Below are 14,421 nucleotides of genomic sequence, written 5' to 3' on the forward strand. Positions count from 1 at the left end.
AACTAGCTATGAATAAGCTGGAACACAAATCAGTGTCTCAGATTCCTTAATGTCTCATTCCTTCTTTAAAAATGGAAAGCAGACATATTTTATCACATGTGTCCATGTGGGGAAGGGAGGAGAGAGAGCAACTTGAAAAACTAAGCATGATTCTTTTTGAGAAGTGTAACAACAAAGAAAAATTACTTTTAGCTAGGTTTTGGTGTCTGTTTTGTTTTTCATCAATTAGCCAGGTTAGTAAGAAACAGTTATCTGCATAAGCGGAGTGATGTCTCATTTGTTTCTATGTGGCTACTGTTTGAGAGCAAAAATATTTAAGAGCCCATGAAAAGCTTATATGCTAGAAATGATGAAAGAATACTAGGGCATTTTATACTCAAAGCATCGAAAGATTATAGAAAGATTATCTAGTACAGCCTTATATGAAGCAATCAGGTGCTGAAACCCTGTTAGGGCTGGGGGCTTCAGGATTTTTAAGCAGTCCATCTATTTACAAATAGTGGTGTAAAAACTTGATTATTTATGCTGAGGTAAATTCTACCTTGTGGGAAGTTAAAATTTATTAATAATTAGGGAAACAAAATAGCTAACACTAATATCAAACAGTAAAACTAAGCGCTGAATTGCAGGTTACTGATGCTAAGTGCTGTGGGAGTTGGGAAGTGGGGAAGACCCCAAGAGCTTCAGGAGTCACTGTGAGGGGGTGGATTTGATTCTGCTAAAGAGAGTCCCCCTGGATGGGTAGGGTGGGTTATAGAGTAGCAGTAGCAGGTTCTGTTTATAGGACAATAAAGAGGCCAATTGAGTTGGGCCAGTGAAAGAGTGAAATTTTGCCCTTCCTTGGATAAGATGCTGTGTGTTGGCCCTGGGCTAGAGAAGCTGGGTCCAGAGAGATGAACAAGAAGTATGTGCTGTCTCAGAGGCTTGGTCTCAAGTGGGGAAGGGAAATACAAGCAGTTCTAATTCTCAGTTTTAAATTTGATGATTAAATAAATAAATAAATAAATTCGATGATAGTGACGATCACAGGGTGCTTTAGAAAGGTACTCACAAGGACGGTGGAGGGGACCCAGTCCTGGACTGTGGAGGCTTCCTAGAAAGAAGGGGAGGAGGCGGGGAAGTAGAGGAGGATTATCCAGGCTGAAGGAACAGAACAAAGCAGCTTCGGACTGCAGGTATTTAAGGTGAGGATACCTGAAGAGAAGAAGCTGAGTTGGTTGGGTAAATAAGATGACAAAAAGGAACAACAAGATAAAAGAGAGAGACTCCCCCGGAATGAATACGGTTCTAAAAAAGCACATGTATAGGTGAAGAACTAATCTGTTACATGGCTTGGATGACATGTAAAAGTGTCATTAGTATTCAGAAAATATTTTCATGTTGGCTTCATAGGCTCAGACAGCTAAGAGCACTGTCTACATATTAATAAAATCCCATTATCCCAGAAAGGCCAATGTTCAGAAATTACTTCTTTTAAACAATAGCCTTGCTGGAAAGAATTAAGTGGGAACAAAAAAAAAAAGACTTTTATTCAAGTAATGTGACTGCAAATGACTCTTGGCAAAGCATTGAACATTTTTGAGCCTCTGAAAATAAGACACTTTGTGTAAAGTGGGCAGCCACTGATAAGTGATCAGCTAATTGCGTTTCAGAATTGGGTATTTGATCATTTCTGAGGTTGTATCTTTAAAAAAAAAATTAGTGCTCTCTTTTTTTAAGGGATCAAACTGAATCTAAATTTAATTAACATTTGCAAGATGCTCTATTATTTCAACTTTCAACTTATAAGAGAATGGATACTATTGTTATTATACCCATTAAAAAATTAATATCCTGAGAATGAAGGAAATTAGGTTTCTTCCTGTAGATCTAATGTTAGTAAATGGTTACTCTTGGACTTGAAATTGATCTCTATCTATGCCTTTTGTCTTTTTCACTCCATGTCTCACGTCTTTTCACAACTACTTGTGATTTTTCCATTGTATCCAGTGAAGTCATAACATGTTTAAGGCAAGGGACCTGTTTAGGCTTAAACTGCTTAATAAAAAGCATTCTTATTTGTCAGCTTCCTCTACATGCTCATAATTTTTCTTTATGAAGACATTTCAAAATGTTAACAATTTGTAGTGGTTACTTGCTTACTTAACTTCATCTTACTACATTTACTCTTAGCCCACAGGCCAAGAAGGGATAAACTGTCTATTAGGCTATGATCACAAGCAGAGGTGATTTCAGTGGAAGGTTTAGGATTTCCCTGGGACCCTCTTTATTTAAAGTAAAATGTTGACTCTCTTCCAATCCTTCGCCTAGATTTCTTTTTCACATTTGATAATCTAGATTGTTTGTAACAGTCAGAATTTCCTTTTAATCCCTTAGTGTTATGAAAAGATTTTACACCAATAGGGAATTGCTATTATTTTGTCAAGTCTTATCCCCTCTTCAGCCCCTGCTCCTACTAATAAATGACATTCCTACATGTTCTTCCTATGATTCTGCATTCATGTGTGAGCCTTTTTGTTTGTTTTATTTGGCTGAGCGAGGTGTGGGACCAATTAAAAGAAATAGAAACTGCCCTGGTCTTAAGTGTCTACTTATCCCTTTGTTATTGTTTCCTTTGCCTAGTGGACAATTTTGATCAAGAAAATTGGTTAAAGAGTTTGGTTGTGTGACAGGTTATATTTCAGGTCAGGCTTTTGGCCTCGCTTGTCTTGCATCAGTCTTTTTTTAAAATTTATTTTAATCAGAGCCTAATTACAAATATGGTAGTGGTTTTTGCCATACATGGGCATGAATCAGCAGTCTTATTAAAGGCTGACTTCCTGTTGTTTGTGTATGGTGCACATTTTTGGATGCTCTTAATTTTGTATCAGGGGCTTCCCTGGTGGCTCAGTGGTAAACAACCCGCCTGCCAATGTGGGTGCCATCCCTGAGTCAGAAAGATCCCCTGGAAAAGGAAATGGCAACCCACTCCCGTATTCTTGCCTTGAAAATCCCATGGATGGGGGAGCCTGGTGGACAACAGTCAGTGGAGTTGTAAAACAGTCGGACACAACTTAGTGACTAAACAACCACAGTTTTGTATCAGCTCTTCATCGCTGTTCTTGCTTTATTTTTGGACTCACCTTGTGGCTTGTGTGGTCTTAGTTCCCTGTTGAACCCAGGCCCTTGGCAGTGAAAGCCCAAACCACTGGACTGCCAGGGAATACCCTGTTCTTACATATTATAATTTTGTTTAAAATTGATTCTAATTGGTTTTGTCAAGTTAAAAAAAATTAAGGAATGATTGCTCTTGTTATCAATTGTTTCAGGATTTTTTGACTCTTAATAGAAGAGGTTTATATACGTCTCTTTCTTTTATTAGTTGAGCTTCTCCAACAGGTCATTTTAACTTTATATGTAAGAAGATCTCAGATTCCTTAGGTATAAAATGGGAATAACCAGTGTCCGTTTCATAGCATTTATGTGAAGCATTTTATGCGGTGTCTGATTCTGTAGAGTTTCACAGTTGCTGCAGGGGCAAGTGACTTCATTCTGGCAGAACCAGATGACGACGGACATTCTGTAGTTTGCACCATGAAATCCCTCTCTCTTTTCTTTACCCTTCTCATTATCAGCAGTTCAACAGTATCTGAGCTGTGTTAACATACACATGAGAATTCATATATGATTCCTTAGGAATCAGAAGAAGGGGATTATATAAACTGAGTTGATCCTTTCTATATGCGTTTAAGTTGCCTTTGCCTATAAAATATGGTGGAAGAATTAAGTCTGAAAAATGAGATAAGCAGCTATGGAAACCTTGAATCTATCTTGTGAGTGAGCACTAATTAAAAGAACACAGCTTGCATTTTAATATAAAAAATGTAGTTAATCCTTATAACTTCCATTTATAAATGTTTTATTGCTTTATTGTTACATTGTATCATTTTTTCTTACTCCAAAACAATGCATGCATATTAGGAAAATCCAAAAATTGCAGGAATTTAGAATGTCATTATAATAGTAGCGGATACTTACTGGGAGATTACTCTATTTCAAGTGTTTTTTTAAACACTGTGTATGAGTTAACTTCTTTGAAAGCTTTTAGAAAATGAAAATCCACCAAAACATGCACCCCTCCCAGAACCCCAGATAACTCATCATTCATTCTTCCAAGTTAACTTTATTCTTATAGACAAGATATAGTAGCCTATTGAAGAAAGTAAAATAAAACTATAGCCATACTTATTAAGGCCCCAAATGGTTACAATGTATAATTTTCAAGCAAGGTTTGTCTGTTTCTACTCTCTCACTATTTCCCATTCCTGCTTTAAGACCCAAGGATTGAGGAATCTCACAGTTAAATGTATCATTATAGTTCAAAGGGGTTTTTTGTGTCCCTAGAGAAATTTGAGTTTCCATTGAACTGCAAAAAGGATTGTCAACCTCTTTGACATAAATGCTTTCTCCCTTCATAATGTTTTTAAATATGCAGCTCTCATTTAAGCTTTCGTTTAAAAACAGGATTTATTTTTTCAAAACTAATTGAAACCACTGATCTAATTAAATCTTTTCTGCATAGAGATATTCTTGTTAGGAACTGCTTGACAGGTGGAAATCCAGACTTGAATCTGTCTAAAGAGAAAACCTCCTTTACATGACATCCTATCCTTTTTGAACACTCAAAAGGCCCTTCCTTATATATCATCCAAAATAGGCCTTCTTTTCCTGTAAGATATAATTCTACCTTCAAGAGCTTCACCAAATAATTTCCTTTTCCAGATAATAAAGATGGAATATATTTATATATATCTTATTCATAGCTCCCTGCCAGTGGAACCTCTCTTACTTTAATAGCATCTTCTCTGGTGTTAAGATATCTAGGCCATATTCAATTCTGATCACCTTCTAAAGTCCTCTAGCTGTTGATTTTTTTTTTTAATCAAATGCCACTTTGAAGCATAATTCAATACTCCCGATATGATCCAGCCTATGAGCAGTGTATTGAGACTTTTATCCAATTTGATTTATGCTCTTTTAATATTAATTTGGCCATACAGTGGTACTTTTTTCTTCCTTTTTTAAACAGTTATTTAAAATGGAGTAATATTAAACATGTGGCTGATTGAAATTCATTTTTCTGTATAAATTGTTGTCAAAGCTCTTCTCTCCCAACCTGTATTTCTACTACAGATTTTTGAACCTGAATGTATTTGTTATGCTTATCTTTATTACATTGATTCTTGGTCTTGGCCCATTGATGCACATTCCTAGCATTCCCAAGGGTGTCTCTACAGAAAGGATTTCTTAGTCACTTCTCATGCCTGCCTTAGAAATTCACTGTAACTGTATAAAAATGACTAAGAGGTAGGTTGTAAAGAAATCTGTTTAAAGAAACATTTGAGCACAGAAAATTTCTTTTTTTTTTCTTATTGTCTTTCTATTTCTCTGTTTTTAATTTTTTTTTATTGGAGTATAATTGCTTGGAATGGCAACCCACTCCAGTATTCTTGCCTGGGAAATCCCATGGACAGAGGAGCTTGGTGGGCTACAGTCCATGGGGGTTGCAAAGAGTCAGATACAACTGAGCATGCACGCATGATTATTTTACATTGTTGTGTTAGTTTCCGCTGTACAACAGTGTGAATCAGCTACACACACACACACACATATCTATCTATACATATATCTATATATACATATATCTATATATACAAATGCATACATACATACATATATATATATATATATACCCATCCTCCCTATTGAGCCTCCCTCCCGCCAGCTCCCTCCCACCCCTCCAGGTCATCACAGAGCACCAAGCCGTGCTCTTTATGTTACAGCAGCTTCCCACTATCTCTCTGTTTTAAACATGGTAGTGTATGTATGTCAGTTCTAATCCCCCAGTTCATCCCACCCTCCCCTTCTCTCCCTGTGACCACAAGTCCATTCTCTACATCTGTGTCTCTGTTTCTCTTTTTAAGTATACCATTTATTTATATTCCTTGGAAGAGTATTCCAGTAAACACTGCCCAGGTCTTTTAGGAGAAGTTTGAGTTTAAGAGCTATCCCTGTCAGATTAAACTGTAAGTTAATGTTAACTGTAAATTTCATGACCCTCTTTCTTTAAGAAGATTCTCCTGAGAGAGGTACTCAAGGCTGGCAGAATTTAGACCCGAGAGAGAGAGAGAGAGAGCAGCTCCAGCTACATGATATGAGAGGCTTGATGCAGGAATTGGCACTTGAGGTGGTCCTTAAAGATCGGCTGGGGCTTCCCTAGTAGCTCAGCTGGTAAACAATGTGCCTGCTGGAGACCTGGGTTCAATCCCTGGGTTTGGAAAAGCCCCTGGAGAAGGGAACAACTACCTACTCCAGTATTCTGGCCTGGAGAACTCCATGAGGTCGAAAAGAGTCAGACACGACTGAGTGACTTTCACTTTCATTTTAAAGATCGGCTAATATCTTGATGGATCAAAATACGGGGTCTGCATTCTTAGGAAGAAGAAATACACAAGCAAAAGGACAAAGATGGCAGGCCATAAAGCTTACACATGCAGGTCGTGGAGGGTGGATTAATTCAATAGATTAAAGGAGGAGAAGAGTTGAAATTAAATTTGAAACAATTGATCTAATCTGATTAGTAATATTATATGACAAGAAGAACCAGAAAATTCACTTAAAATTAGGAAGGTGTAATTTACAGGAGGACTTCCCTGGTGGCTCAGCGGTAAACAATCCCCCTGTCAATGTAGGAGACATGGCTTTTATCCCTGGGTCAGAAAGATCCCCTGGGGAAGGAATGGCAACCCACTCCAGTATTCTTGCCTGGGAAATCCCACGGACAGAGGAACCTGGTGCGCTAAAGTCCGTGAGGCTTCAGCATCAGAAGCAACTGAGCACACACGCATAATTGCTTAACAATGCTGTGTTAGTTTCTACTGTTCAACAATGTGAATCAGCTGTAAATATCCTCCCTATTGAGCCTCCCTCCCACCCCTCCAGGTCATCATAGAGCACCAAGCAGTGCTCTGTGTGTTACAGCAGCTTCCCATTACCTGTTTAAAACATGGTAGTGTATGTATGTCAATCCTAATCCTCCAGTTCATCCCACCCTCCCCTTCTCTCCCTGTGACCACAAGTCCATTCTCTACATCTGTGTCTCTGTTTCTCTTTTTAAGCATACCATTTATTTTCATTCCTTGGAAGAGTATTCCAATAAACACTGCCCAGGTCTTTTAGGAGAAGTATGAGTTTAAGAGCTATCCCTGTCAGATTAAACTGTAAATTAATGTTAACCATAAATTTCATTACCCTATTTCTTTAAGAAGATTCTCCTGAGAGAGGTACTCAAGGCTGGCAGAATTTAGACAAAGAGAGAGAGCAGCTCCAGCTACATGATATGAGAGGCTTGATGCAGGAATTGGCACTTGACGTGGTACTTGAAGATCAGCTAATATCTTGATGGGTCAAAATACGGGGTCCCCATTCTAGGAAGAAGAAATACACAAGCAAAGCATGAAGATGGCAGACCATAAATCTTACACTTGCAGGTGGAGGAGGGTGGATTAATTGAGTAGACTGGAGGAGGAGAAGAGTAGAAATTAAATTTGGAATAATTGATCCAACCTGATTAATAATATTATATAACAAGAAGACCGGAAAATTCACTTAAAATTAGGAGGGTGTAATTTACAGGAGGGCTCTCCTGGTGGCTCAGCGGTAAACAATCCACATTTTTGGGTTAGACATGGGTTTTACCCCTGAGTCAGAAAGATCCCCTGGGGAAGGAAGGAATGGCAACCCACTCCAGTATTCTTGTCTGGGAAACCCCACGGACAGAGGAGCCTGGCAGGTTACAGTCCGTGGGGTCGCAAAACGTCAGAGAGGACTTAGCAACTCCATAACACCACCGACAAATTTACAGGAGGTTTGCGTGTAATTGTGAGTTGCTATCTTTGCTCCCTGCCCTGTTTTCTCCCTGTTGTCCCCCTCTCAGGAATCCAGGCTGTCAATATCAGGCTCCTGTATATAAGGACACTTTAGAAAGGCTTTCATAAATGCTGAGCCAATCCCAGTAGTTCTGAGCTTTTAAATCATAGGCACTGCTTAAATTATAGGCTTGTGCAATGATAAAGCATAGACAGATGCAAATCACAGTCTTGCCCATGTTCAGAAAGAGTGCCAAATATTGATTTAATATGTAGTTTTAGGAAAGTGTGTTATTGTTGCATGAATATTTATTTCAATATTAAGAACCATTTGTGTGGTATGATGCTCCCAGCAATGAGAATCGTTTCAAAGAATGACAAATTCCCTTTCTTTTGAAAGTATTAAATTCTCTTCATTCAAAATTAACATAATTCTTGATATCATTCTGCTAAGAAAGGAAGTGTAGAGCATTTTAATCTAGTCTAGCCTTCGCTGTCCTTACCAGATTTATAAGAAACGGCTTTACACTTTTTTATCTTCCTTAATTAACCCTGTTGGCTACTGACACTGAGATATAGAGAGGAAAGAAAACTTAACATTTGGGTGAAAAAAATATTCTGAAATGTAATGTGGTTAGTGGTAATGTTAGAGGAATGAAAAGAAAATAAAGAATTCCTTCAAATTGCTGACTGATCTAGGTGATGAAATTAAGACTATGTCTAGGGTATAATTTAAATGAGATGTATCTCACTTTTGGTGTGATTTTGGTAAAATCATATATATGTATATATATCTACTAGTTAGTTGTGGGTTTTTTTTTTTAAAGATTTTTTGGCTGTAGACCATTTTTTAATTAATGAATTTTGGGCTGTGCCGGGTCTTTGTTGCTGCTCCAGGGCTTTTTCTAGTTGCAGAGAGCAGGGGCTTCTCTTCCTTGTGGTGCACTGCCTCAGTAGCTCCGAGGCTTGTGGAATCTTCCCAGACCAGGAATCAAACCCATGTCCCCGGCGTTGGCAGGCAAATTCTTAACCACTGGACCACCACCAGGGAAGTCCAGTCAGTTGCGTGTGTAGAGTGAGAAGGGGGAGTTTGAAAACTCTAAAACTACAGAGACTGTGTTTTGATGATCATCGTATTTCTGTGAAATATACTTAAACCTCTTTGGTCCTGATCTTGTAGGAAGTCAGAACTTCGCATTAGCAAAGCGTCACTGGCTGATTCTGGAGAATATATGTGCAAAGTGATCAGCAAACTAGGAAATGACAGTGCCTCTGCCAACATCACCATTGTGGAGTCAAACGGTAAGAGATGCCTACTGCGTGCTATTTCTCAGTCTCTAAGAGGCGTGATCGAGGTATGTGGTCACATGTGTATCACGTAGGTGTGTTAAATCTCATTGTGAACAAATAAAAATCAAGAAAGGAAAACTCTATGTTTGAAATAGCTTATGGGTCCTCTTGTAAAGCTCTTCACTCCATAAGGTGAAATAGACCTGAAATATACACAGATTATTTTAAAAGGATTGGAATAATATCATGAATAGCAGAGACAGAATGGATTGCTAAAAGAAAGAGATTATACCTCCATTTTAAGTTAGTCAGGGACACCAGGTAAGTTTTTTGCTCTGTCAAAACAGAATATGTATATATGTATGTGTGTATATATATATATAATTTATATACAGAATATATATTGTATATATTTCATGCTAATGTGTTATATATGACTATATGTACATTGTATGTGTGTAAACAGAATACAGTGCTGACTTAGTCCTGGCAATTTTTATGTTCTTATACATGTTTTCAATATGTCTGGCTCTAGGCAGTAGAAAGTTAGGCTTATCAGGGCTTTTATGAGCCCATTAATTCAGAAATCAAGAAAGCCTTAGAGGCAAAGCATTTTTTTACTCACTTGTATAGGCTTTATAAATAAGCATTTATACAGGTTTCAGCTTCTGTTTTCCTAAGAGCAGTGCCAGGGACTATTTGTTAAACAAATGAATAACTTGGAGACAGACGGTGCCCCCTATCCTCTGACAACCCCTCTGAATTATCTGAGGGAAGGGTAAAGAAAGGGCATAGCTGGTGGCTCTCTGTTCACGATCCCTTAGTACTCCACAAAGTGATGGAGAAGCTGATGATGAGCTAGCAGTGAGCATCTCTTGAAATAATAAAATGCTGCTCTAAACCTTTGGTGCTGTTTTGGATGATGGCACTGGACTGCTGTCTTCACAAGCTTTGTCATCTATTATAAAACCAAGCATAATTGCACTACTTCTAGGCAGGTGATGAGAAAGACTGCCCACTGCAAAGGCCTGATCTCTTAAAGTGATAAGATAAAATTACAGACCCAACAAAGGAAGAGTAAAAGTGCTCTTAGGGGTTAACTCCTTAGGAGACTGGTGTGGTTTAATTCAGTTGATAACAGGATGGGGAGAAGGGAGTGAGATGAAAATATGGAACAGGGTTGGGAGTATTCAGGTTAATCCCTAGTCCTCTGTGGACGTCCCAGTGCATTGCTCCTTTGCAGTGTAATCAAAGTTCATTTCTTTCATTTTAAACACCTCCCTCCACGGAAAGTAAAAGACAACAGTGAAAACTGGTTTCCATGATTATTTTTACGGGCCGTGTTTACTGTTGAAAGTGTAAAAGCCATTTAAAATTTATGTGAGTAAATGTAACACCACTTTACTTTTTAATCAGCATAGGTAAAGCAACAGGGTTTTGCTTGTGTTACTTTTTTCCACTTGGAATTTTATAGGATGCAACTAGAAATGCAAATTTGAAATTTCAGTGACTAATCTTTCCTTCCTATAATACCATGTTTAAGAGCTTTTTCTCAGTTTGTCAGTGACTTGTATCAGTGCATCTTCTCCTGGTAAAGGTTCCTGAATTATGATTTGGACACTTGGATTAGATTTGTGTAGCTATGTATACTCTAAAGTCCCAGGAAAATAGAATTAAAGTGTCATAGTTTCACTGAGTGCTTACAGTAGGATTATATTTAATATTCCACATTTTCTGAACTGCAGTATCAAGCAGTGAATTACTGACCACTATTTTATTCTTGACAAAAACTCATAGGATTTCTTTTTATTAATTTGGGGGTGCTGAAGTATTGATAATAACAGTTTTTCACATCCCTTTCATGGGAGAAATATTTAGCTTATTTTCCATATTAATTTATTTAAGAATTGATCTCAAATTTGAATGTACTATTGAACAATTATATAGTGTAGAGAAATGAAAATAGGGATGTTTTGGATAATCAGTCTTTTCTACCTGACAAGAAAAAAGAGAACGTCGTGAAATATTGTAAGGAAATCATCCTTAAAAAAATCAACTAAAATTCCTTTAGGACTAGAAGGTAGGAATAAAGAATCTCAATTACTGTGCAAGGTGGTCGTTTAATATTTTCTTCTTAGGACGTTAAGACTAGTTCTTCCATATCCAACCTTTTCGTTGCATTTGAAAAGAAATAGAGACTTAAGATTTGTTTTAAATTCCTTACTTCCTGGTTCAGTACAGCTTACTCAATACCAGGCTGTGTGTTTGTGAATGTTTAAGGTAGATTCTTTGATTTATGAAGGACGAAAACTGGAAAAAACAAAAATGGTGTGAGGTGGAAAGAGAGAGGGGTTCCACTGGAACAAACTAGAGCTTCATTATAACTGGGGCTCCAGGAGAAAATGGTACCGAGGGTGTCTTTACAAGTTTAAACATCAGGAATTTTTGGCTTTTCTCTCAAGTCTGCCCTTCAGGTGCCCAGATACATTCTTGACTCACCGACTCTTTCTTGTATTTTCTAACCTCTCCTGCTTTCACTTATGCTCCTTTGTAATTCCAAACGTTGACCTGATTATGGCTCCATTTGGCTATATTCTTCTTCATGGTTCTTTTGAAGGCATCCTTTCAGTTTTGACTATGTGATTGTTGCCTCAGGGGCCAAATCAGATTCCCCATAAGAATCTGACCGGCAGAGCTGATCACGTCCGAAGATCCAGAGAGCTTACAGCTCATCAGTGTGTTCTCCTCAGGTCCCTACCACAGGCCCAACCCAGGAGAGTGAAGCTGGAAACATGGCTGCCTAGAAATGCTCCTCTTTTCTGAGGCTGTGGGTCAGGCATGCAGTTCATCAGAGCGTGTACTCTCAGGCACCAGGACAGACAGGGCCAGAGCGTCCCGCACACTGGGAAATGCTCTTTTCTCCCTGAATCTCAGCAGCTTTGTTGTAGCACCACCAGAAGGAAAAGACATAATCATTCTGATGTTCACCCTCTTCTACTGAGATCTATGAATTTGCTATATTCAGCTCAAGGTTGGTTATCCAAGAAGTCTCAGCTCGGATCCTGAGCTCTCAGGGACTCAAATTCACTACCTTCATGTTGTCAGACTCCTGTCTTCCAAGATTCTGGGCAGAGGTTGCACAGAAACACTCTTTCAGAGAGAAAAAGAACGCTCTACTGTGGTTATAAGCTGTCACTCAGCCAAACCATCTCTTCTTAGATATGTATTTACCATTGACTTGAGCTGAGAGAGTAGAATTCTCAAGAATCCCCCCTACCCCGCCACCATGGTGAGAGTGTTAGGGGGGAAAAAGTCTTAAAAATAAGAACATGTTGCCAAAATATTATACGACGTAGAACTCCTCTTGAGATTTTATTTTGTCTGTGGAATATTAGTCATTTTGTTTGTTTTGCGTGCTCTCACTCATCTCTCCCATATTTCTCCAATAAATACATAACTATGGCTTGATAATTTCTATATAGCTTGCCTTGATGAAAGATCCTGGAATACAGCCCTGAGCTAATTATCCTAGTTCTGTGCAAAGGATTTCTTGTGATTTACTTAAATTCTTACACCATTGCTTTCTTTGTATTAAGATGTTTAGAATATATTTTAGGACAAGATTCTAGGAGAAATGGCAGGAGTTAGAGGTAGAAATATACGAGAGACTGTGTTTTCTTTTCTCCTTAGGAGAAAAAGAAAAATTTAGCAAGTTGAGCTTGTTGTTTGACACTATTTTTAATCCCATTATGACAGCTATGTAACTATTAGAATGAAATTAGCACAGATCATAAAGATCTTCCATCTAATGTTATAAACATCCTAAAGTGAAACTCACTGTTTAGATCTTAGATTAGCAACTAGATATAAATGACATAATACAAAAAGACTGAGAAATTCCCCTTGAATCATTATACGCTTGAGTGAAACAATGGCCCAATTTCCGATGTTTTCAAGCATTTAGAAAAGAATATGTATTTGGCTAGTCATTTTCTTAAGCATTTTGGAAATTTATATGTTTTCTGCCTTTTCCAGTGCCTTTTAACCCCTACCTTATTTGGAAATAAGAACCTGTCATACAGAAGCATATATAAACCTATGCAGTCTGCTGATGACCTCTGAGACTATGTTAGTCTAACACAGTCCATTTGAGTTTTCATACAAAGAAGGATCTCAAAGGCAGTCATCATTACATGATAGATTATGGGTGAATTCTTTTCATGAATTCGAATATGGTGGTTTAAAAGGCCACATACACCATGCTCAAATAGACCCTATGCTGTATGTTCATTTTCAGTTGTATTTTATTTGGCTTGGTCTTTATAGAGGAAACATTAATTTAGCCATGACTTCCTATCTAAGAAGCTCTTAAAAACTCCTGGGCATCAGATTAGGGAAGAGAATAATAGACCTAACTAGTTTTCAAATTAATTAAGTACTGCTGTCTTTTTAAAGATTAATACAGGAGACTACAACTAATCAATCATATTTTCTACTAGGTTTTCTTTTTTTAATCAGGAGAAAAATTATTTGAGTGAGATTCAAGATCCCATAGGAGCCATGGGGCTCTTGGCAATAAAATAGCTGTTTCATTTTCAGTTCAGTTCAGTCGCTCAGTCGTGTCCGACTCTGCGACCCCATGAATCACAGCACACCAGGCCTCCCTGTCCATCACCAACTCCCAGAGTTCACTCAGATTCACATCCATCGAGTCAGTGATGCCATCCAGCCATCTCATCCTCTGTTTCCCCTTCTTCTCCTGCCCCCAATCCCTCCCAGCATCAAAGTCTTTTCCAATGAGTCAACTCTCCGCATGAGGTGGCCAAAGTACTGGAGTTCCAGCTTTAGCATCATTCCTTCCAAAGAAATCCCAGGGCTGATCTCCTTCAGAATGGACTGGTTGGATCTCCTTGCAGTCCAAGGGACTCTCAAGAGTCTTCTCCAACACCACAGTTCAAACGCATCAATTCTTCAACGCTCAGCCTTCTTCACAGTCCGACTCTCACATCCATACATGACTACTGGAAAAACCATAGCCTTGACTAGATGGACCTTAGTCAGCAAAGTAATGTCTCTGCTTTTGAATATGCCATCTAGGTTGGTCATAACTTTTCTTCCAAGGAGTAAGCGTCTTTTAATTTCATGGCTGCAATCACCATCTGCAGTGATTTTGGAGCCCCCAAAAATAAAGTCTGACACTGTTTCCACTGTTTCCCCATCTATT

The 14,421-nt window shown here is 38.3% G+C and overlaps 1 protein-coding gene across 2 annotated transcripts in view; it reads left to right on the forward strand.

Annotated features, from left to right (window-relative positions):
• The window catches only part of NRG1 (neuregulin 1), a 1,146,491-nt gene that overhangs the window by 964,359 nt on the left and 167,711 nt on the right, over positions 1-14,421 (forward strand). For both annotated transcript variants that reach the window (XM_040242908.1, XM_040242912.1), the window contains exon 3: positions 9,088-9,209. In XM_040242908.1, the coding sequence (XP_040098842.1) occupies positions 9,088-9,209 (122 nt within the window). The remainder of the gene's footprint in view (positions 1-9,087; positions 9,210-14,421) is intronic.

This window comes from Oryx dammah, unplaced genomic scaffold (assembly GCF_014754425.2).
Source record: "Oryx dammah isolate SB20612 unplaced genomic scaffold, SCBI_Odam_1.1 HiC_scaffold_7, whole genome shotgun sequence".
Taxonomy (NCBI): domain Eukaryota; kingdom Metazoa; phylum Chordata; class Mammalia; order Artiodactyla; family Bovidae; genus Oryx; species Oryx dammah.